Below are 23,984 nucleotides of genomic sequence, written 5' to 3'. Positions count from 1 at the left end.
GTAGACATCGATGAAAAGAAGGTGGTGGTGGTGGTGTTGGTGGTGGTGGTTGTGGAGAAATGTGTGGGTTGACGAATTCCACAAATTAGCGTCGTGTGCATGGCGCAAATTGCATCCAAGTGCTCACTCCAGAGGAATAAGGACATATAGTCGAAAGTTTTTCATTTCTCGTATCGGAACCCATGGAATATTTCCAATTACAATATATTGCTTAAAAGCAAAGTCCATGAAATTGATGTTGGAATCTCTCCGGATAGGATTAAGGATGTAGTCCACAGTCATGAATGTGATCATACTCAATTCTGTCGAGTAATCCAGGAAAAAAAAACATGTACATGAAACATCCGAGTGAGCTCCTGTCTCCCCAACGATGCAACTTGTTACGGACAATAAAACGATGGCAGTCCGCAAAGGGTTCATGATTGTGCAGCTAGTGCAGCAAATGTATCATGAAAATTTCTGGTCAAGGAAAACCGCAAAGGTTTCCTTAAAGGAAAATTCCTCGGAAAAAAAAAAACTTCCACCATTTTGAACCGGGAATTAGAGCCCCGTACCCTAACCTTAGAGGACTACAGCGATTTCACAGATTTTATTGCTCTCTATGATTTCTTCATGCTTTTTTTTGTTATTAGAGAGGATAGAGGTCCCACAGCGGTTTGTTATACGTGATACGGTAGCACCCAAGGCGGTGTAGTGAAAGTTAATGAACGCACCGGAGATGAACTCACTTTTCGCTTGGATCGCTAATATTACTGAAGCGCTAACGTATTGTGTCCTCTGACCCGTTATGTCCTCAACAGAAACCGACACTGATGCCAACCATCAATCAATCAATCAATAGGGTGGGAATCGATAAGCTCTTCCTTTATTGTTTTCAAACTGTTCCTTTAAAATTGTTTTTCGGGCATTTACACATGATTGAAATTATCTCTTGGTCAAAATCGTATCGAAATCTTTTCAATTCAGCATCGTCGCATCGGAATGAAAGAGTACGATTGCGTGCTCCGAGTACGTGACGCGAGTCGACGCACCGCGCACGGGGCGATTCCATGGTAGCGAGCATAAATACTCTAAAGGACTTTGTCGTTACTGTCTGGGTTTTGGGGCGGCTGTGACGCAGTCGGCAATAGGAAGAGTCTGAACGAACGATCGGAGGTTCGAATCCGCCTTAGTGCCGATCCGAGCCTTTCATCCTTCCGGGGTATCGATAATTTGATACTAGACGTGTGTGGGAGGATAAAAACACTGACTTGACACATCGGCCAGCCCCATTGTAAAGGCATTGTATAAGGGAGGTCATTGTATAGACCAACTGCAAGTTCGTAAACCTCAAACGACTTTGAATTGAAGTGGACGTGGTAGCGCATCCCAAGCGGATTGATTAACGCAGACACCTTACTGTTATCCTTTATCTGGGTTGTAGTCTGCAGTCTTCTCAAGAATACATTCGAAATTCCCGTGGACATTTGTGCACCGGACCAATTAATCGATCTTTGTCCTTTTGGCCTTCAGTCGCAGGCAGTAACCATATTGGAAGACGGCGAAAACAGTTCTTAAAGGCATCACTCCACGAATCTGAGGTGGTACGGATTTCCGGCGGAGTGTTCGTTTATTCGGGGTCGTAGATTATGGGGAGGAGGGTGATTCCGTTCATTTCTTCCTAATTGCCGTAAAAAACGGCCCGGAAGATGCGGCGCCGCACAAGGCTGGCGCGCTCCAGTCGAACTTCCTGTAGAAAATAGTGCGCCAGAACGCCTGAAGCCGTATCTTCCGGGCCGTTTTTTTACGGCAATTAGGAAGAAACGGACGGAATCACCCCTCCCCCCGCTCCTTAATCTACGATCCCGTATACGAATACTCCACCTGAAATCCGTACCCCGTCAGATTCGTGGAGTGATGCCTTTAAACGCGATTGTTCGGAGAAAAAGTCACTACGCACCACTTTAAGTGGAACTATAGTCGGGTCAGAACAACCTAAAAATCGTTGCACTTACGTAAGTTGCTACGCTTGAAGCGCTGCGGTGAAGCTAGCGTTTCCCATCGAGGTGGGACCAACACTACATAGCTTCACTCATCTCCGCAGTCCGAGGCGCTCGCAATCGCGGGCTCAACCGCGCCGCTCCAAGTGCAGCCGCTTACGCAACTGCGCCGAGCTTCAGGTTTAGGTTTTAAAATAACCGTATTGATGTTATGTTGCCAAATCACTTAAAATTTTGGCATACGTGGTGGTTTGTACAAGAAATGTAGGAGCTGAGCTATTTGTTCCATGCGTCTGGTGTTGTAGGTGGCAATTTTACTCCGAGTTATTTAAAATCCTACTCATCTGTCATTTTTCCTGAAAATTGCACTCAATAACATTAACTATGTTTTTTAAAAGAAGTATTATTAACTGGAGTCACTAATAACTAAAAATATGGGAATTAAAACTATATTCCAACAGGGATTATAAGGCCTTGGAGAATAAACTGAACAAAACCGATTCCTACGTTGAAGGTAAGGACTTCATAGGATGAGGCCCTAACAAGGAATAGTTAACGAATCCTCCCAAATTAGCTCATAAACTAAAATGTTGTGACATATACACATTGCATTAAACCTTCTGCGATGCTTCAGCTGAGCCAAATTTGAAGAGATGAAAAGAAACTCCAGAAAAGTACAAAGTGATTGTTCTTGTGCTTTCCTGACCCAAAGTAAAACCTCTTTACTCCCATTATTGTCAAATAGCTGCTTTTTCTGAGAATTTTACTGGTCTTGTATCCACTTCCAGTTGACCTTGTTCTTTTTCAAGTTTCTTGTTCATTTTTAAAGTTCGGATTTCAGCAGAAGAAATAATGTGCTTGATTGCGAATTTTCTGCGCAACTGCAAATTTGCTGAATGCTGCAGCGATCGAATAGTCGTCGCTGGTGGCACTCCTCGACTTCATTGTTCGTATGCCTCGCTCTATTTTCCACTCACGCTTTTCCTGGTTTTATCCTCGAATAATTGTTTTTTTCTGAGAGGTTTACGTCTCTTATCTCCACTTCCAGGTGTCCTTGTTGTCTCCTTAAATCTGTCATTCTTTTTTTTCTTCAAAGACTTGGATATTCTTCATTTCCTCTTCCTTGTTATGGATTAACTGTTTGAGAAATTTCTTCTGTTTTTAGTTATGGACAGATTAACATGGTATCAACCGGGTGAAAGCTTAGAAGATCTTCTATGTCAAGCTGGACATGTGGGCATTTACGAAGGAGATTTGAAACACGTGGGTTTCATGTGATGTTCTCTAGTGTCTATGGAACAATATGGAAAAAAATGTCACTCAGAAAGTAATGTCACTGGGAAATGTGCTTAATTTGAATGGTTTTTCTTTTCTCTGCAAACCATCAACAATAAATATCCAAAGGCCAGATCTTGTTGTACATAGTAAGGGGGAATTTCTCCGTTTTTTTTTCCTCTGCCTTAACTTTTCTTCTAGTAGGATATGTGAATAATGGTGAAATGCATAAAAATGACTTTAATGGAAGGCTTTAGACTGCGTTCGAGCAAGGCACAGCCTCATTAACATTGCATCGAGTTATATGGGCAGATTCAAGTGATCCGGTGAGTTATTTTCGTCTCCATTTTTCTTCTTCTATGTTTTCTTTTAAAGAAATCAGGTGCTTTTCGTACTTATCTCATTCAGCTCCCGTAAATCTCGTCGACATGCTAATTCATAGGTTTTTTTTTCAAATGAATATTCTACTTCTCAAAACTTATAGTCACATTCTTCCTTAATTTTTTCTTAGTAGTTTTTTTATTTGAACGCAATATCTGTGTTTTTCCTCATCCATGACGTGTTTCCATGGAACTTCAATCTACTATTGATCAAGTGACTTATTGGTTAACTCAAGCAAAGCGGTATCGCCCTTCTTTCTCTCGTCATCATTGTTACTTCTTCCTCCATTGCTTCGTTCTTACTATGGTAATTCTAGGATCGGCGCCTCATTCTTCACCATTCTCTGGTAAAATCGACGGAAAGGCACCATAAGTCGATGTTTAGTCGTGGTGGCAAGATAATTGTCCGCCTTGAGCCAGCTCCACCGAATAATGTCGGACCGCAAAGAACGAGCTGCCACAATTATATCCGTTTCGTGTTCCGCAATGGCGGTGAAGACGATGTAAGTGAAATCGTTCTTAGTTATTTTACGTTGAGTTGTGCACATTTCTCCTGATCGTCTGGATAGTTTGTTTTCGAACTCTGCTTGAATTAATTCCCATTATTGAATTGATTTGTTTGAGCAGTAGCCAAGTTTGGAGTTGATCTTTATTAACAGCTAATGTTTTGCTGTTGTCGTCTTCATCAGAGCTTGGAAAAGCCATAATTGATTTATTCTCATAAACTACGAATCATCATACAGAAAGCACTTAGTATTATTTTTCTTCAAATTTATACTTGTTCATTTAAACATTAAAACTTTAGACTTTGTTTATTATATTTGTATTTATACGAAATTTTAAACTTTGTTCATTCAAACTTGCTTGTTTTCAGTTTCACAGGAAATACGAAGAGGCGCTGAAACGAAAAACATGGCAGCGGTCAAGTTCCGGGTCGAGTTCTGGTGGTGTAAGTTTGCTTATAATTGTTTTATTCAATAGAGTACTGTAATCTTTGTTGTAATCCAGTTAAAGTCATGAATGTACTTGATCTTGAACATTTACAAAAAAAAGTATCCTTTCAGTCAAGAACCAGTCAGGGAATTCAAATGCGCCCTGTAGGCATTGCGGGGCTTGAGAAAAGGCTTGCAGAAAACCATCAGCGAACACATGAGACAATCAGTCAGGTTGGTCAGAACTAAGTTATCGACGGATTTATTCCATCCTCTTTTATCCTTTGCGTTTTTTGCATTTGGTGGAACTTTTTCACTTTTTTTCGAGAAAGGATTCTTCTATCGGACTTCTATTCTAAATCAATTACTATTTTCATCTGTTTTGTTTGAGAGAACTTGTGGATTAATACGTTTTTATTATTCTTCACAACAATATCTTTCATGTTTTCGTTGTGTCTTGTTCTCATTTCTTCATGCCTTTTATCCTATTTTTATTTTTTGATGTCTCATACAATGATGACTTCTACTTTAGGCATTCGAAGATATGTCAAGGCTTATGGAGACTGCTCGTGACATGGTTAGCCTGTCGAAAAGTATAGCAGAAAAGCTGCGCTCCCGGCGTGGAGAAATTACGGAAGATGAGGTTAGTGGTTCTGTTCTCTTAAATGGTGTGCTCTGTTTTCTGGTTTTCGGTAGTCATCTCTTCCTTGGAACCTTATATTTCAGAACTATTCTTCCTCAGAGTCATTATGTTTCACCTGTTCATTTCAGACCATCGCATTCAAGTCATATCTATTATCGTTGGGAGTATCAGATCCTGTGACGAAATCCGCTTATGGTAGCGGAGCTGTTTATTTCGAGAAGCTTGGAGAAGAGTTGTGTACAGTTCTAGCTGAGCCGCTGAAGGTCATTTTTTCTGTTCTTCATGAATGAGAAGTTTTTTTTTTCAGTTTCGGTTCCGTAGTTGAAAGGATCACGAATTTTTATACTCTGTATTAGCTTTATTGTTGCTTTTTGTTTCTTTTTTCTTTTGTTTTTATTTGATGTATGCCTATGTAAAGCAGGTGATTGTATTTTGGTTTCATACGCAACTTTTCTTTTCGCAGCTTCGTAATTTCACACCACAAATATTTTACTGTTGTGTGCTCGTCTAGATTGTCGCCATCTGCATCGTTTTTTTTTGCTCACTTTCTCAAAGATTATGTCTTTCTCGTATGTTCAGGAATGCGGTGGAATGATGACGTTGCCCGAAGTGTATTGCCGAGTGAATCGCGCTCGCGGCCTAGAACTGTTGTCGCCTGAGGATTTACTGAATGCTTGTCAAGCACTCAGCAGAAAACCAAGTTCACCAATGGAGTTAGCGATTCTTTTTTTTTCTTTTTCTGATTGACTCTATTCTTCTCCTTTTGAAGTCTCGCTCGTTATAGTGCAATAGAATTCCAGACTGCATCGATTCGCTACCGGTGTCATAGTGCTGCAGTTGAAAACAGCTTCAGTTGAGAGTATGGTGGAAGCAACAGCAGAATTCGTTAAGAAAAACGGCAGCGCCACCGCAAGTGAATTGGCGACGAACGAGGGAATCACAGTTATTCTAGCGAAAGAAAGGTCAGTCATTCGTATTGGGTTCATGTAATATTTCTAGCTAGGACCATATGTGAACATTATAAGTTGGCTAGTGTTATCTCGATGTTTGAACATGAAGGAGTGGAAGAAAAGAAAAGCAAATGAAATAGTTTTTCATATAAATTTGAACTACTGCGCTCGATTTTTTTTATTCTCTTTCATTTTTTAGCTTCCCTCTCGTTAACAGCAGAATTAGTTGTCCTATCGAGAATGTGAACTTTATCCAAGGGGCTTCATAATCGTTTAATTAAGACAATCTTACTGTTTGCGATTAAATCTTTAGAAGATAATTCTGGTTAGCCTCATTTCTGTGTTTTTAGGTGTTCTTAAATGGTTTAAGTCGTTGATATTGCATTGAGTTCTAATCGGTTATATTTCAGGCTACTAGCTGCTGAAGAACAAGCTGTATTATGTCGTGATGACTCCACAGAGGGACTTAAGTTTTATCCGAATCGATTTCTTGTGGATGTCTAGTCACAAAAATTTGATAAGATTATATCCAGATATGTTACGCCTTTACATGTCTATTATTCCGGTATGCTGTTTCTTGCCCGCTGAAGTTGCTTCTGTACTTAACCCACACCTCCAAAAAAACCCCTGTTGGTTCAATATATACGGCTATGAAAGTAGTTTTGGTAATGTGTTCTTGTGATGCGACATGTCATAATCGCTTACTCTAGTCATCGCGCTGATCGATAAGCACTCTTAATTTGTCCCCATACTTAAAAATTCACATTTTTGGTTTGTGCGCTTCAGAGCTTTATGCGGTCATAGTTACTCAGGAAATCTAGAGGTCCTTTTCTGTGTGGTCGTGCATGGGTTTTTGGTGTGATTGAATATTTTATTAGTTTTTAGTCGGTTTTACGAAAAGTGGATGTTCTTATTGTGCATTAGAATGTTCAAATTTTGCGTAGATTTTCCAACTCCCACAGAACACCGATGGGGAAAAAATTAGTTTGCGCTGGATTCACTTGTGGTTAGTTTTTTTTTTTTGGCAGATCTTCCCGGGTTTTGTAAGAGGGTGGGAAATCTCTTGATGTGATTTTGTATACTGTTTTAACTAGAGCTGATTAAAATTCTGTCATATAGCCTGAAAACATAGGTAAATTTAGCAGCAACTAAAAATTGACGATTTCCAACAAAAAAAAGTAGCCTGTGTCAGGAAATCTTAGTTTGGTGCTGGTGCGACTCATTGCAAATAGACGTATGGGGCTTATAATTCACTGTTTTTTTTTTGGCACTAGAACTAGCAGAAGTCGTTATCAACAATTTTTTGTTACAGTGTTGTTATTGACTAATACAATGGAATACAGGTAGAACACATCCGTTATAGAACCCAAAAAATCTCATGCAAAATCCGGTTAACTTTTTTCTTCGATCTTTGGTGTGTCTGTTTTATTGATGGAGTTTGCGTCGTTTTGCTCTATGCACAGCCAAATTTATCTCGTCTAGAAAGATGTTTCTAGATTCTTCCAGTGCTAATTAATACCTTTTAATCCTGGCTATAACAAAGATCCTATGCCTTTGCTTGCCTGAGCTATGCTTAAGATCGTATTTTTTGTTCAGTAGTTTTGCACCGAATCACATTAGATCTCGATGTTTGCGGTGTTGTAATGATATACTAATATTGTCCCGCTGTGAAGTGTTGACTATATAAGTAAAGATATTTTAAAGTTCTGTGTTTACGAATTCATTGGATAATTCCGCTTCTACTTGAACATAGCATATTTCTCTTTGTTTTCCATTCTTTTCTTTTTCTGTGGCATAAAAAAGACCTATGGATAGGTATACATGGATGGGCCACCTGGCGTAGAAGTCGAGCCGGCAGTCCCACCGGAGCCAGCTCCGGTTGAACAACCGAAGCATGATGCAACACAACCAGTAGCAGGTTCTGTCTAATTCATTATGCTTATTCTTATCAATCGTAGAGAGCAGTGAATGTTTTAGTTTTAATTTCTCTTTGAGTGTTGAAGTGTGGCAATTTTTTTTTGGAGATTTTCTAATGAATTTATAAAAAAAGTCATACTGTGTGTAGTTTGTAAAACATTTAACAGTGCACTTTAGTTTCTCTCGGGATGAAAGCATCATTGTGCAAATATGGATAGTTAAGATTTCATCTCAGCTTAGATTCACTAGAGCAAGCAATTATTCTATCTAATTTCATTCGCTTTCTCCTTTTTTATATTTTATCAGTGTGCAACCTATTCATACAGCTAAAAAAAATATCTGTTGGTTCATTTTCCTACGATTTCGATCCCAGATCCACTTGCGGACTCAGGAGATGACGATGACGACGATGATGTTGAGGTCACGATCGGTGTTATACCTCCAGTCAATGTCCAGTATAGTATGGTCAGTGCGTATCTGATTTTTAGTTGTTCTTATATGGTTAGTGTGACAAACTAAAGTCGGAGCCAAATGCTTGCCAGTAAGGATGAGCGCGATTGGTCTGCCATAGTGAACGCTGTTTCTCTTTAACTCATCCCTCTTCACATGGCCTTGTCCAATCTGAAAGCAAATCGCGCTCATCAAGTTGAACATGACAGGGTCCCAACCATTGACATAGCTGTTAGTAGTTTTAGTGTTTTATTTTGCTGGTTTAAGAAAGGATCCTTGGATGTGAATGGTGATGCTGCTCAGACCGGAAAGCTTGATATAGACGCAGTACCAACAATCAATGACAAACCGATTTATGACATTGATCTTGCCCAAATGGAAGACCGACCATGGCGAAAGCCTGGTGCAGATATAACGGACTATTTCAATTATGGATTTACCGAAGGTTCAGTTTTATGTGATTCTACAAAAAAAAAGACATGAAAATATAACTCATTGTTCCAGACACTTGGAATGCTTACTGCGAACGTCAAAAGAAGTTGAGGCAAGAGTATGGAAACCAAGCAGCAGCAAATAAAGCTCTATTTTCTTCCATCAATCTATCAAATCCTCTTGGAATGCCTCGTAAGTAGCTTAATATATACGGTTATTTATAGTTTCTCATCTAATTGATCCTCTGTTTAGCTACTGGAGGTCGACAGTTGGTACCGCTCACCGAAGGAACGGTAAAGGTGTTGACTGACAATGGCGGTATATTTAAACCGCATTATCACAAATTGGCCAATGACAACTCTGAGGTATATCCGAGTCTTAAATCCTTGAAACTACCTCTAAATCTAAATCTCGAGATGGGGTAATCCACGAGATTGGGACTTACTTCGTAATGAATATAGTGAAAATGCGATTCTCCTTCCCTGTAGAAATCCATTTAGCAGTGGACTCATGTGAATCGTGCTTGCGCTTCTTCGCCCACTGACGCTAGCGCGAGTAAAATCGTGTGATTAACTTTTATGAGCCAATACAGTTTTCAGCAGAAGAGCAAAGAAATTCTCTTCGGTTTTTTTTAAATGATAAGAACTTGTTAAAAATACCCACAATCCTGATTTGCTAGCTCGCATAAAGTAAAAGAAGTTTCTCAAATTTCGATGCCTTCAGCATCTTGAGTGTATAGATCTTACCATTTTACTCGTCTTCCCTTGTGGTTTGTGTGGTCGTAGATAGAATTCATCTGTTGCCTACAAAATTTGTTGAAAAATTTCAAATAAGTACAACAGCGGGTGAGCTACACTGACGATAACTGCACCCACGACCAGGCGTCCCAGTTAATTTGTAATGTGTTGAATCCATGAGTAAGTCGTGAATAAGCTGACGTTGTTCTTACTGATTTCTATCACACATAATTTCCAGTTGATAGGTAAACAGTTTCTTTCACAATTCTCTTATTTCAGCCAATTGTAAGGACAGTCATAGGGGGTCCTCCGCCTTCAACTGCACCACCTGCTCCTCCCGGCGTGGTTGGTGTCGGAATTCATTGCAAAATTACGATTACTCAAGTCGTTTATAATGTAAACTTTCACAGACACCAACACCAACGACAGCTCCTATTGTGGACTTCAGTAAACCGCCACCCGGTCTCGCGCCGCCTGGTACTACACCTGCACCTTCTGCTGTACAACCAATCCATATGATGGGTGTGTTATTGACGACCAATTACGTTATTTATTTATTTATTTATTTATTTAAAATAAATACTGTATTGTAGATGGTCCTCCTGGTGTGGATATCATTGCTCCACCAGGAGTAGACGGACCTCCTGGAGTAGATCTAGAACCACAAACGATTCCAACATTAGGATCGGGAAGCGGACTGGATATGTCAATGCCTCCACCGGGGTATAATGTTTTTTTCCTCTTTTGTTATTTTCTCTCTCTTTTCCACTTTGTTCCCCTTTATTGCCTCTTTTTGCATAGCTTATCAGGGTTAGTTCAGCGCTGATAGTTTCTAACAATCAAAGAAATTTATTTGCCTAGGCCACAGCATCAGGATACTTCCAAAAACTCTCCCGTTACTTAATTTCAGGTTTACCACTGGTTTTTCCGCAACATTCCAGTAACTCTTTAACTATCCTTCAGCAAATTTTTACAATGCTGCTATGTTTCTTTTAGCTTCAATCCTTCACTACCTCCACCAGGCATGAGACCTCCGCAAATGACAATGCCGATGACAAATATGCCACCGCCTGGCTTCAACACGATGCTGCCGCCACCAGGATATGGACAGAATCGATTCCCGCCCTCGGGACCTGGAGGTAAATAAGTAAATTCTCCACTTCAGATTTCATGAAGTTTTATGCATCTTTCGACCGGAGTAAGAGCATCTTTAGGGGAAAATGCACAAAAAAGACTCTCACGATAGTTCTTTACTACTGCATTGTGCTCATCGCGTTGTTCCCGCCCCTAGAATATTGATGACCGCATAATGACCATGTTTTATAGTTACTTCCAATCGATACGACGCGCTCTTCTTTTTATGCTAGTCTAGATGGTGTTTTTTTTTTTGCTGTAATACTCCATTTTGCAGATTTGTTAGAGAATATTTTTGTTACGCTTTAGGAATGAACAGGCCACCACCGTTGATGGGACGAGATTTCGACCCTATGAATAGGAGAGACTCCGGCGATTTTGACGATGGGTAAGTGTTGTAGTTGTATTTAAATACTCAAGCACATATTTTTGAAATGTAGTTTCAGTGACGATGATCGCAGGCGTCACAAAAGACGCAGTCGATCAAGAAGTCCATCAAGACGTGATTCCAGGTATAAGATTGCCGTTGTTTCTACCAATTTTTATTGATTTGGGGATTATATTTGTTAGATCTAATTGGATCTAAATTTCTTCTACATTTTATAGTAGTCCTTATGTTTGTGCCCGAAGAATTTAATTTAGCGCACAGGTTTGTAATGATTATGGAATGTATTTGTGGAACTTATACATTTACCACTTAGATAAACTTGTAGTAAAACCATTCGAAAAGCTGAGTTTGTGGAGGTTATAAACAAATTACATGTTTATAGACGAATACGCGATAGCGGGCGAGATCGTGAGCGCGATGACCGCCGAGACCGTGACAAGGACCGCGATAAGGAACGTGATAAGGATCGTGATAAGGAACGAGATCGTGACAAGGAAAGGGAACGAGATCGGACCACGGAGCGGTCAGAGCGCAGCAGTAGACGACATAGATCACGAAGTGGAAGTGCTGATGGTAAGATTTGAATACATATACGCCATGGAATTTTTTGATGTTATTCCGTACTTGTAGAATTCTTAACTTGCGGACAATTTCAATGTTCGCTTTCAAATTTGAATTCAAGGACATTATTGAACATTATTATTAATAATGGGATCTAAATACCTAAGGTTGAATCGATTTTTTTTCATTAGGTCGCAAACGGCGCGAGGATCGAGACAAGGAGAAGAAACGCGACCGGAGAGACGAGGATAGTGATAGGAAGAAGAGGTTAGCCTAACAGTTTCTTGTGCTCTTAATTTATGTTTTTACAAGTTTTTTTCTTTTTTCTGCTTCCTCGATGACTGTAGTAGGGGAGATCTGACAGAATGCCTTCTAGAAATGATCTTGAGTTTTTTTTTTTCGGAATTTTTATGCTTTTTTTTTCTGTATTACAATATGATGTAATGGTTTTTTTCTGCTTTACACCATAGTGTAACTTTATAATATGTGCAGTGATCTTTATTGATGTGCTGTTATTAATTCGTCATTGCAGACGCCATGACAAGGATGATGACGAACGTCGAGAAAGGCGCAGCGACGATCGCGATCGACGTGAGAAACGCTCAAGACGCGAAGACCGTGGCGATAGGGAGGACCGAGAGGATCGCGATAAAGACAGAGACAGAGATAGAGAAAAAGATAGAGACAAAGAAGATCGCGATAGAGAACGACAAGTAGAGATCAAGCAAGAAATAGTCGAACCGTTAGGGAACGAAGAGCCACCACCTCCGGGAGTGGATATGCCGACGACTGCGTAGGATGCGTTAGTCTTTCCTCAGTCATTGCATTCATTGTCTCTATGAGACGACTAATTTGCACGAACTTGTTTCCAATGTTGCTAAAGCTTGTTGTCGTTGATCTTCAATAAGAACTAAAAGAGTTTTTCCTGAATGTTTACTAAAGTGAGGAGGCTGCATCGAATACTGGTCATGTTTGCACTTTCATCCAAGAAACAGTCCTGAATTCAGGAGTTAATGTAATGATAAGTGTTGTATTTCTATAAGCTCTTGAAAACATTGTTCTGATCTATGAAATTTGCATTGATCTAAACTAATTCTGTGGTTTAATGAATGTATATCATGTATTTGTTGGTCTTACTATAACAAGAAAACTGAGTAAATAAATTCTAATAAACTCATAAGTCTTACTAGTACTTATTCTATAAAATGTGGTTGCGGCCGAAACTTTACAAGCCTGAACGCACATTCACATAAACAAGTCGGATCAAAGCGAAATGAAATGGTGCAATTGTTTAAGCGGCTGCGCTCGAAGCGATGCGGTGGAGGTAGCTGTCGAAATCGAGGCGAGACCATCGCGAAGTGCCTGTGCGGTTAATATAGCGGTTAAGATCGAGGGGAGCCTTGTTAGCAGCACACCACTTCGTGATGGTCCCATCTCGCTACCGCTTGTTCCACCGCTTCGAACGCACGCAATTGCACCGATCTTCATATCGTTTTGACCCCAATATAATCCGATAGGTCATCTATCACTCCTCAGACGATGTGATCAATCGATATTTCTTTCGCTAGTCGGTTTAGTTCGGCGAGACGCCAGGTGCATGAGACATTAGCCTGTTTCTACCTATATGTAATCTTTTTGTGCGTATATGTTATTCCTAGTTATTGTAATAATTAATTATTCGCAATTATCGTGTACTGGAAAAGCCCTTGGCGGCACTATAGTACGTACTGTACTTGACATCGAGGCTTGAGGACCTTCATCTCTGAGTCGAACCTTTGGATTCCGCATGCGACAGTCATGTCGGATTCGAATGAGGGTTGCATTCGTAATTTTACGCCTTTAGAGTCTAAGTCAGTTTTAGTTGCGAGCCTAATTACCACGTTTTAATTTAATTTAAAATTTAGAAAAAAAATAACGTTTTAATTACTGTTTCGACTGCGAACATTTCGACGCCTATTGAGTGGACTCGTGAGTTAGTTAAAAAGTCTGTTCTCTGCGAAAAGAGATTTTTTTTTGAAAAGAGACACATTTTTTCCCATACAATTACGTTTACCTGCAAGATACGTGGCGATTGTCATGGAAAACTAACGCATTCATCATCAGACGCTCAGTTTTCCCCGTCTTTTATGTTTGTCTCTTCACATTTGAACATTTCTTTGAAGTAATTTAGTGTCGGCGGATGCTTCTGGCAGGAGATCACTGTGAAAGAATTACAAGTTACTGCCTTCACCTCCTCCACTTGGTGCGACTGCGTATCCTCCGCCACTTCTTCCGCCTCATCCGCATCCACAGTCGCGTCCACCGCGCCAAAGTGTTAGCTGAACCGCCGGTGCGGCTAAGCACGATTGCACAGATGCGACGTAGAAACGTAAGGGGAAGCCCCTACTTATTAATTTCTATGTCAGGCCTCCTAGTAGCAGCGCTAAATGCTACAACCACCGGAGTTAAAGCCCAAGTTGTGAGGACATGTGTCTTCATTCCGACTTAAATAATATAATTTATACCCATCTCTTATTTTTAGGGCGGGTGTAGCGCAGTCGGTCAAAGGTTTAACTGTTATTGCACTGGTCAATCGATCGAAACCCCCTAAAAACTAGTGCCAACCCAGCCGCTCATCTCTCTCCGGGATCGATAAATTGGTATCAGACTTGTCTGGGAGGATAAATACACTGACTTGACATATCGGCTACCCCCCGCAAGTACCTGTACTGTGGTACTACCGTAGTATTGTACAGGGTAGACATGCGTTCGTAAACCTCAAACAATTCTGAATTGAAGCGAACGTGGAACGGGGTATCGCAAGCGGATTTAATAAAGCAGATGCTTTATTCCTAACCCGTTATGTTATTTTTATTTCTTCTTTATAGATTTGTCCATGTTTTAGTTTATTATGATGAATTGGAAAAACTCTGTCATTCATTGGTAAATCATTTTATCATTTTATTTAAAGATATAAACGAACAATACATTAAGTCTGCTATGATGGCTTCTGAAACCATCACCTGTGAAGTATTTGCTTACATCGCTTAGTCTTTTTTGACGACATAACAAACAAATGTCTCTGCTTCAACCAAGCAATGCTCGCGTTGCTCGTTTTCCAATGGTTCAATTCCGTCCGTGCCGCAAGCCACGTACCATTCGCCGGAATTCAAACGTGCTTTCACACCGTCTGAGACACGAACCATTGACGATTCAGGATCGGTTGTCATGCTCTGAAATATTGTGTCATAGTTCAGGAAAAAGAAATCAGGTACGATTTTAGTCATCTTGAAATGTATTTCGAAATCTGTTCCCGGGTAGAATTCCCTGGGTCCCTATCACAGGAGTAATGGATGATTATTTACACGCTTATTATACATGCTCATCGCTTTAGTTTAAAAAGTTTGAACTGGCCTCTATTGGCATTAACGCACATACCTGTCGCATGATCTTCCGAAGTCGCAACGAATTGCAGTTTTTGTCCAAGGCGCCTTTGTCAGTTTTCGAAAATCGTCGTAATCGGAAACCTTGACCTCCTTCGTACTCCTCACCACCACCGCCACCACCGCTACTACCACCGGCAGCTGCTTGGTCATAGTTGGCGCCACCACTTTCAGCAACTCCACCAGTTTCACCACCGGCTTCACCACCTGCTTCACCTCCACCACTTTCGCCGCCGCCATAGCTACCTCCGGTAGATTCGCTGCCACCAGCAGCTTCTCCACCTCCGGCTGCCTAAACTTATGCATTCCGAAAATTTTATACATGGATGCTTACTTTTAAGGTAAAACCTGAAATAGCTCACCTCTCCTCCTCCGCCGTATGAACCTCCTGACGTGCCGGTAGCTGCTGGTGCTGGTGCTGGTGCTGGTGCAGGTTCTGGCACTGGTGCTGGAGCTGGAGCGGGGGGAGGGGGAGGTGGAGGTGGTGGAGGTGGTGGTGGAGCTCCTCCACCTGCAGAGTAACCTCCTCCGTTACCGCCTCCTCCACCTGAAGAGTAGCCTCCTCCATTACCGCCTCCTCCACCTGAGGAGTAGCCTCCTCCATTACCGCCTCCTCCACCTGAGGAGTAGCCTCCTCCATTACCGCCTCCTCCACCTGAAGAGTAGCCTCCTCCATTACCGCCTCCTCCGCCAGAAGAGTAGCCTCCTCCATTGCCACCTCCTCCACCACCTTGTGAGTATCCGCCTCCACCGCCACCTTGCGAGTATCCACCGCTGCTTCCTCCACCGGCGTAACTGCCACCACCTCCTCCTTGGGAATAGCCGCCTCCTCCGCCACTGCTTCCGCCACCAGCATAACTGCCTCCGTTTCCTCCTGCTCCGGCGTAACCACCACCGCCGCCTCCTTGTGCGTAGCCTCCACCTCCGCCGCCTCCTCCTTGGGCGTAACCTCCTCCGCCGCCTCCTAAACAATACAGTTGTTGCTTCCACATGTATCTGTAGTATCCATTTTTATATCTCATTTCTCAGTAGCAGCGCAGTTGTTCCTAAGTACTGAGTTCTTTAAGCTATGCGCATAGTTATACTCTACATTGTGTTCAAGCTCGACTACGGTCATTTCAACCGCATTTCAACAGTTTGTTCAGTGCTGATGCTAGATCTGAAAACTAAAAAACTACAGTAATATTAATAACTGTTGTAATTTTGTTACTTATATAGTTACCGCTTAGCTTCCTTCCTAGGCATACCAAAATCGTTTGCGAGTAGATGTCATGTCCAAAACAACGCATAATATTAGACTATTTATCGCTATTACTACAATTTGAACAATAGTATGGTATCGAATCCTAACCGGACTGCGCGTAGCCGCCGCCGCCTCCAGGACCGCCTTGTGCGTAGCCGCCTGCAGGACCACCTTGAGCGTAGCCCCCTCCACCACCGCCTTGGGCGTAGCCTCCACCTGAAAAGCTAACTTATTGTATAAGCAATGGCGTTTGGCTTTGTTTCTCAGTTTAGTTGTCCTTATTAATATTTATAGCAAAAGAGCTTTTAGAGTGGTAGGAAACAAAACTTGCCTGCTGATCCATAACTTGGTGGTGGTGGTGGTGGTGGTGGGGGTGGTGGTGGTGCTGCAACAGCTGCGTAACTTGCTCCACATCCTCCGCCGCTCGGTGCTGCTGCGTAACCTCCTCCGCCTCCTCCTCCACCACATCCTCCTCCTCCGCTTGGTGCAACTGCATATCCACCTCCTCCACTTGGTGCGACTGCGTATCCTCCACCGCCTCCTCCTCCGCATCCTCCGCCTCCGCCTCCTCCGCATCCTCCGCCTCCGCCTCCTCCGCATCCGCCGCCTCCACCGCCGCATCCTCCGCCTCCGCCTCCTCCGCATCCGCCGCCTCCACCGCCGCATCCTCCTCCTCCGCCGCCGCATCCTCCACCGCCTCCTCCACATCCACCACCTCCTCCACATCCTCCGCCGCCGCCTCCGCATCCGCCTCCTCCTCCACATCCTCCGCCGCCGCCTCCGCATCCGCCTCCTCCTCCACATCCTCCGCCGCCGCCTCCGCATCCGCCTCCGCCTCCACATCCACCACCGCCTCCTCCGCAGTCTCCGCCTCCACATCCGCCGCCTCCTCCACATCCTCCGCCTCCGCCTCCACATCCGCCGCCTCCTCCGCATCCTCCGCCTCCGCCTCCACATCCGCCTCCTCCTCCACATCCTCCGCCGCCTCCGCATCCGCCTCCTCCTCCGCATCCTCCACCGCCGCCTCCGCAGCCTCCTCCACATCCGCCGCCACCTCCACATCCGCCTCCTCCTCCGCATCCTCCGCCGCCACCTCCGCAACCTCCTCCACATCCGCCTCCGCCTCCACCGCATCCTCCACCACATGCAACAGGGGGTGGTGGTGGTGGTGCACATCCTCCTCCACATCCGCCACCGCCTCCTCCGCATCCTCCTCCGCATCCGCCGCCTCCTCCGCATCCGCCTCCGCATCCTCCTCCACCGCCGCCGCCGCAACAGCCGCCTCCTCCCCCTCCGGACATTGGGAAGAGGAAGGAGTTGATTGGAACCGCTACTATTAGTAGTAGCGTCAGGTGAAGGTACAACATACCCTGAAATAATAGAATGTTCTAGAGTTGTCAAATAAATGTTGCTCATATTTACTGCGTCAAGCGATAGTCAAATAGTGTAAAGGAAGGATGTGTAGAACATTTATTACAGGAAATCGTTGAATTCTTCCGGAAGTTTGCAAAGAAAAACTACTGATTGATGAAATAGTAACTTGAATATAGTGTAATATATGTACAGACATTAACTCATTTTCCATGTGAAACAAAGAAAAAAATAATGAGACCTATTTAAGGGATTTTCAGGATTTAACGAAACGGTTAGTTTACGGAACTTCTTAGCAAGTAGGATCAGGACAAATAGGGAAAAGGCAGTAATGTTCTTAAACTGAACGGCGATGCGGATGTTGATAAGTGTCTGTATGAGCATCAAGATGTCTTATATACTAGTAAGGAAACTGGCTTTGCCTTAGGCCCGCGCACCGCTCTGTTGCCCAACCCCATCTGGTTTTTCTTCGTAATCTCATGCTAACAATGCTTATCACATATCTGCAATCTTGCGTAATATTTACGCTAGCGCTACGAATTGCTTCGTCTGCGACTCTTAGGTACATCTCTGAAATTCTGCTCTGGATTAGAATACACGAGAATTATTGAAGAATTGAGCGGAAATTTCAGATGTGAATAGGTTTTTTCTGATGCGACCAAGGAATGGTTCTCTAGAAACTTCTATTTTGTCTTTCTAGTTTATATTCATATTATAAAGTTTTTCAGTGAGAGGTGAATGGGAAGGAAGTTGAATTTCCTTCATAAATGAAATAATCAGTTCCAAGAAATGGATCTGTGTGCCAAATACAGTTCAACGGGTATTTGGAGTGGTACAAAAGCAGTGATTTCAGATTATTCTCTCACAAAAACTTTTTTTCTTATTTCTAGCTCTTAAATTTCTTCCAGGATTTTGCGCGTCATCTTATTATTCTATTTTAATAGAAAATATATACAGCAGTATTATTTGTTATTATTTATGCAACAAAACCTTTAAAACTCGCTCTTACCGTTGTGGGTAGTGCTAGTTTGCGCAAATATGTTCCACATATTCCACTGGGGACCCAAGCGGTTTTCCAAAACGCACAAATTCCTTTTGTATCTATTGAAAACCAGTTTTTTCTTCGCTGAATTTAGTTTAAAATCCGAATACGTTGGATCTAAATTCTTTAACCTACCCAGATCAGTTAGGAAAACGTTTCTGAATCAATTCCTGTGAACAAAACCTGAATATTAAGAAAGGACCTCGTAATCTGAAATAATAGTGAGATGCTGAAGTCCTGGATCAGATCATACTCTCGTTCAGGAAACGTTTTCGGATTGGTAGTACTTAGGATGCTACCTAAAAACTTTGTTGTGCAGATGTTTTTTGACTAAAAAATCCATCCAATCCAAATCCAATCCAAACAGCCATACTTCTAATGCGCGCCATTTATTCTCGCCTCTTCACCTGACGCGTTCCACTAATAACCAAACATTTATCTCCATACACGTTCCTAATAGCACCAAATTGGCACATTTCAAGTTCCTCGAGGCTAGCCTCACATCTCATTCTTAATTCTTAGGATTTTATTAGAAATTTAATTTTCAGAAGACGTTGAGCACAACGGTACATGTCATAAATCTTATCAGTGCGTAAGATTTTTTCAAAGGTTTAAATTTTTGAAAATTCCGTTTTCATGGGGCTAGGTGTAGCGCAGTCGGTAAGAGGTTCGACTGTGACTGCTTATTCGATGGTTCGACACCGCCCTAGTGTCAACCAACTCTTTCCTCCATCCGAAGTCGATAAATAGGTTATCAGGGTTGTCTGAGAGGATAAAAACATTGGCTTGATACATCGACTCGGCTGGAACTCGCAAGAAATTGTGTAGACCTTTTATAGAGATGTTTATGACGGGTTCATAACCCTCAGACGATTTTGAGTTGAAGTCGAGTTCGTAGACGCATCCAGAGGGATTTTATAGACTGCGTGTCTTTTTATGCTTTGTGCCTTATCTCCTTTTTGTGATTTTGCACACTACTTTATTCGAAAACCCTCTCATTTTTTTTCGTTGCAAAAGCAAAAAAAAAATTTTTATCAAATAGGTTACCACTAGAAATGATTTCTTCTAGAAAATTAGGCAAGGATACAAAAATAAAAACATCCCTTTAATGAATTAAAGTAAATAAATGTTACAATTTCATACTCTGAGAACGAATGTTAATGACAAAGATTGATGGCTTTAGGGATACTTAATCTATCTGGGACCTTTTTCTTCATCATCGAGTCCAGAGAGGAACAGTAACGGTCCCAACAGTGCACGGTGCATATTGGCTGATTGTCCAGGAAGTACGTAATTTTGAAGTCTTTAGAGCTGAAATTGAAATATTTTTGTCAAGTGCTCCATCTAACGTGGGGTCCAAAACAACCACAGCGCAGTCTCTCTGGCAATTTGAGGATTTTTTTATTTATTCGTTAGGAGAATGCTTCCATAAGGAGCTGTTTTTCTAAAGCTCATTGTTTGAAATTTTTTTAAAGATGAATTCACATTTATGTGATTCGACGGGAAATTTGCAGTAAAGAACAATTTCATTTTAAAATAAAGTTTTTGCTGTAGAAACCATCAACCATTTTTATCATAAAATGGAAAATATTCAAAACATTTGTGTGACTCTAGAGGACAAGCATAATTTGATTATATTTGACTTTAATTTTCACCTTCCCTATTTTTTTGGAGCTCCCTATTTGAAGTTTCTACAAATTAAATAGACTTTTGGATTTATTTCCTCAAAATTTGAAAGTAAAAAAAATTATTTAATTTTTTTTTCTATTCCCACTCGATTCTATATCATTTTGCATCCAAAAAAAAAAATATCCTTCTTCATGTAGAAATGGAAAGTTGGCTTCGGTTAAAAAGATGATGGATTCCGACGAAGTGCTTCTCATGTTTGTCTGTTTATACTTTATAAAAAAGACAACAACTATCGGGGTTGTTACTCGGCTGTCACTTTGACGTCATCAACTAACGAACTGGTTACTTTCAGTTGCTTCAATGACGTAACTAGCGGATTGTTGGTTTTACTTTCAGTGAAACGTGGAGAAACCGGATACGGATTTTAGATGGAAGATATGACGAGCCGTGAGTGTGACGTGGTAGCGGTGGTGTTTGTCTATTTATTACTCTGTAACATTCGATTTCATCTACATGTTGTTGTTTACGGTTTACGGATAAGGGACATGCTGGGAAGAAACATGTTTAAGTACACTCTCACATAGATCTACTCTCATGAATTCTTAACGCCATAGGTTTGATTCTATTTTCAGATCTGTGAATTCCCTCACTTTAAAATTTTGCCTTTGTCAAATTGCTTTTTTCCCTGAACCTTAAGTTTGTTTTGATTTTTTTTTCACAATATAGTCGCCTCCGTCGTCTATTGGATCTTTCACATCGTATCTGAATTATTTTTTTCTCTTTCTCTATACTTCATCCTCTGGAATTCACCGGCATTTGCATCCTTTTTTGGCCGATTAATGCTTCACTCAGTTATATAATAACAAATCCTGGAGCCTTTGCTCCAAATTCTCTCAGGATTTTCCTGTGTCGAAAAACTTTTTCAAAAATTCTGAGTCATATTTTCAGATTTGTGAATTCCCTCACTTTAAAATTTTGCCGCTGTCAAATTGCTATTTTTTTGCTGGATCTTGGGTCTGTATTAGATTTTTCTTTCACAATATGGTCGTCTCAATGACTCAAAGTCTTAATCTTTTCCCTTTTTTTTTCTTTTTGTTTGTGTCAACTTCTGGAAAAGCACTGTTGAATAGATAACTGTTGAAAGGAAATTATATCTTTATAGTACATATGATTCATTGTCTGGATGAATGGTGTGGTTTTGCGGGGAATTCGTTCGTTGCGCTTGCGCTTACCGCCGTTGCATAACCGCTGCGCAGACGACGTCGATGGCGTTCGATCATGCGCAATTACCAGTTGGTCGATCGCAGCCGAACAGGACATGATTGCTGATAAGCTGATAGAGACGAACGGTATCGATGTGACAGGCATATATGTACAGATCCAGGGACGCATTCGCATTTGTTCGTTGACAAAAGCCAACAGCGATTGAAGATCGTCAATACTGGTTGATCGTCACTGAGCAATCCAAGAACATAGATGCAAAAAAGCTGTGGTCAAACGAAACGAACGAGAGTAAAGCTGCTCATTGAAATTTAAAATATTTATTCTGTTGAAGTCACACACACACATACACGTATACTAATTAAGATTGTAGAAATTTTGTATCGTGGAACTTCCGCGAGATAGAGCCTACGACGCCCCTTAAAGGCATCACCCCACGAATCTGAGGTGGTGCAGATTTCAGGTGGAGTATTCGTATACGGGATGGGAGACTACGGAGAGGGGGGTGATTCCGTCCATTTCTTCCTAATTGCCGTAAAAAACGGCTCGGAAAATGCGGCGCCACAAGACGGCCGCTCCAATCGGACCTCTTGTACAAAATGGTGCGCCAAAACAAATGAAACCGTATCTTCCGGGCTGTTTTTTACGGCAATTAGGAATAAATGGACGGAATCACCCCCCTCCCCGTAGTCTCCCATCCCGTATACGAATACTCCACCTGAAATCTGCACCACCTCAGATTCCTGGGGTGATGCCTTTAACATTAAATTACGCGGACGGCGTCCTTTAATTTCCTTTTCCGTTCAGGAACCAGACCCAGTAAGATTCGCAGTAGTCAATAGATGGGCCTATTTATCAGTTTTCTCTAATACTCACTTACGCTGTTATTCACCTGTTTTTTTTTTTGTCGTTACGCGTATCTTATTGTGCTTTATTGTTACCTATCTCTCACTTTTACCATTTTTACGTATGTTTTTCTTTGCGTATATCATGATTTAGTTAGTGCTTAGTATCTTGGTTTAATTAGCCAAGTTTGAGGTGAACTCATAAGGAGTAATTGTTGGTCACTCAGTGTTGGTCAGGCGCGGAAGAAGTCCGGGAATGCTACCCTACTACTCCCCATTGATTCCTTTTTATTTCGCCTGTTTTCAGGCCTCACATTTATCGAAACTATATTCCGGTAGTATATTTGAAATCAGAGGCTTATTTACTCCCGAATTTCATTTTCAAAATGTAATTTTTCCCACTGGTGTTGCGCCAGTCAGTCAGAGGTCCGTTGTAGCCTCACAGTCGATGGTTCGAAATCGCTCTAGTGCAGAAGAAGCCTTTTATCCCTCCAGGGTCGATAAATTGGTACCAGACCTGTGGGAGGTGGGAAAAGATTGAGTTGATCATTGGCTGGCCCACGCAAGTCATTGCATAGCTAAGGTACACGTTCGTAAACCTCAAATGATTCTGAATTGAAGTGAACGCGGTGGCGCATCCCAGGTGGATTGATACGCCTATGACTGTCTTTTTTTATCATTTTATTTTTTCCACTGCCAAAAAGTCTCACGATTTGCAGCGGATTAATCCATCGGAGACGGATTAGACGAATTTTAGGACACAACTTTGGGAGAGATGTTGTACTACTGGAGACAATAAGGTGGTGACAGTCATTGCCCTTACCCTCTTGAATAATGTGGACATTGAACTAGTACGGCGGATGTCCTGCCTAGTCAGGGGATGATGGCAGCACACGTGTTCCTGACCTCTTCTACCCAAGAATTAGAGTCGAACGTGTTGTTGCGTCTAAATGGGACAAAACAAAAAGAAGTTGTTATACCTTATATTTTTATTTCCACCAAGAATGATCTTAGACTAAAATAAAGAAGCGATTTCTGCCATCGTGTTTACTGTTTACGAGATAGAGAAAGATGAATGGAAGCAGTAAATGAGTGCTGAACTTCATTCTGAGTTTGACTAGCTTTGCTTAAATAATTCTTTCTCACTTCAATTGTAAACGAAGACCACAGTAGTCAGCACTCACGACCAATTTATTTTTGCCCACTCCCAACGATTCCAAGGACTTGCGACGGATTGATCCGCCGCGGACGAATTTTGGGATGGAAGTCTTAGTTGAGGAGTTGAATTCAGAGTCTCTGGAACCCTTGGAGAGTTTTAAGAAATTTTCTAAAATGTTAATGATATCGTTATTTAGACTCTCTATGTGATCTCCTTGACTTATTTGTACTTATTCTCCTTAACTTATTTCAATATCCACATAAATATATAATCT

General features: G+C 41.7%; 4 protein-coding genes across 6 annotated transcripts; 3 read left to right on the top strand and 1 right to left on the bottom strand.

The window, feature by feature from the left end:
* Nucleotides 1–3,146: 3,146 nt before the first annotated feature.
* Nucleotides 3,147–6,663, top strand: RB195_012176 (uncharacterized protein; the record flags this gene model as incomplete). Its single annotated transcript, XM_013444489.2, has 10 exons — nt 3,147–3,242; nt 3,512–3,580; nt 3,952–4,137; nt 4,509–4,583; nt 4,699–4,800; nt 5,099–5,209; nt 5,338–5,472; nt 5,789–5,922; nt 6,010–6,171; nt 6,570–6,663. 10 exons carry the CDS (start codon nt 3,147–3,149, stop codon nt 6,661–6,663), a joined length of 1,164 nt encoding a protein of 387 aa, XP_013299943.2.
* A 1,317-nt stretch (nt 6,664–7,980) lies between these two features.
* On the top strand, nt 7,981–12,575 carry RB195_012175 (uncharacterized protein; the record flags this gene model as incomplete). Its single annotated transcript, XM_013444490.2, has 14 exons — nt 7,981–8,077; nt 8,450–8,541; nt 8,794–8,971; nt 9,031–9,150; nt 9,211–9,323; nt 9,975–10,040; nt 10,106–10,217; nt 10,289–10,418; nt 10,692–10,834; nt 11,139–11,217; nt 11,276–11,341; nt 11,600–11,790; nt 11,970–12,045; nt 12,311–12,575. The coding sequence occupies 14 exons, from the start codon at nt 7,981–7,983 to the stop codon at nt 12,573–12,575; spliced, it is 1,728 nt and encodes a 575-aa protein (XP_013299944.2).
* Nucleotides 12,576–14,804: 2,229 nt separating this feature from the next.
* On the bottom strand, nt 14,805–17,810 carry RB195_012174 (uncharacterized protein; the record flags this gene model as incomplete). 3 transcript variants are annotated; one of them, XM_064193918.1, is made up of 5 exons in its annotated part: nt 14,805–14,990; nt 15,196–15,492; nt 15,563–16,164; nt 16,552–16,659; nt 16,766–17,810. In XM_064193918.1, the coding sequence occupies 5 exons, from the start codon at nt 17,808–17,810 to the stop codon at nt 14,805–14,807; spliced, it is 2,238 nt and encodes a 745-aa protein (XP_064051499.1). The 3 variants fall into 3 exon arrangements, with proteins under 3 accessions (XP_064051499.1, XP_064051500.1, XP_064051501.1); XM_064193916.1 differs by having other exon boundaries at nt 16,790–17,810; XM_064193917.1 differs by lacking the exon at nt 14,805–14,990 and having other exon boundaries at nt 15,443–16,164.
* Nucleotides 17,811–21,668: 3,858 nt separating this feature from the next.
* RB195_012173 (uncharacterized protein) lies at nt 21,669–21,914 on the top strand (the record flags this gene model as incomplete). The annotated part of the gene is made up of 1 exon (XM_064193915.1): nt 21,669–21,914. The coding sequence occupies one exon, from the start codon at nt 21,669–21,671 to the stop codon at nt 21,912–21,914; it is 246 nt and encodes an 81-aa protein (XP_064051498.1).
* Between the last annotated feature and the right edge of the window lie 2,070 nt (nt 21,915–23,984).

This window comes from Necator americanus, chromosome III, assembly GCF_031761385.1.
Source record: "Necator americanus strain Aroian chromosome III, whole genome shotgun sequence".
NCBI classification, from domain to species: Eukaryota; Metazoa; Nematoda; class Chromadorea; order Rhabditida; family Ancylostomatidae; genus Necator; species Necator americanus.
This window is presented reverse-complemented; position numbering and strand designations above follow the sequence as displayed.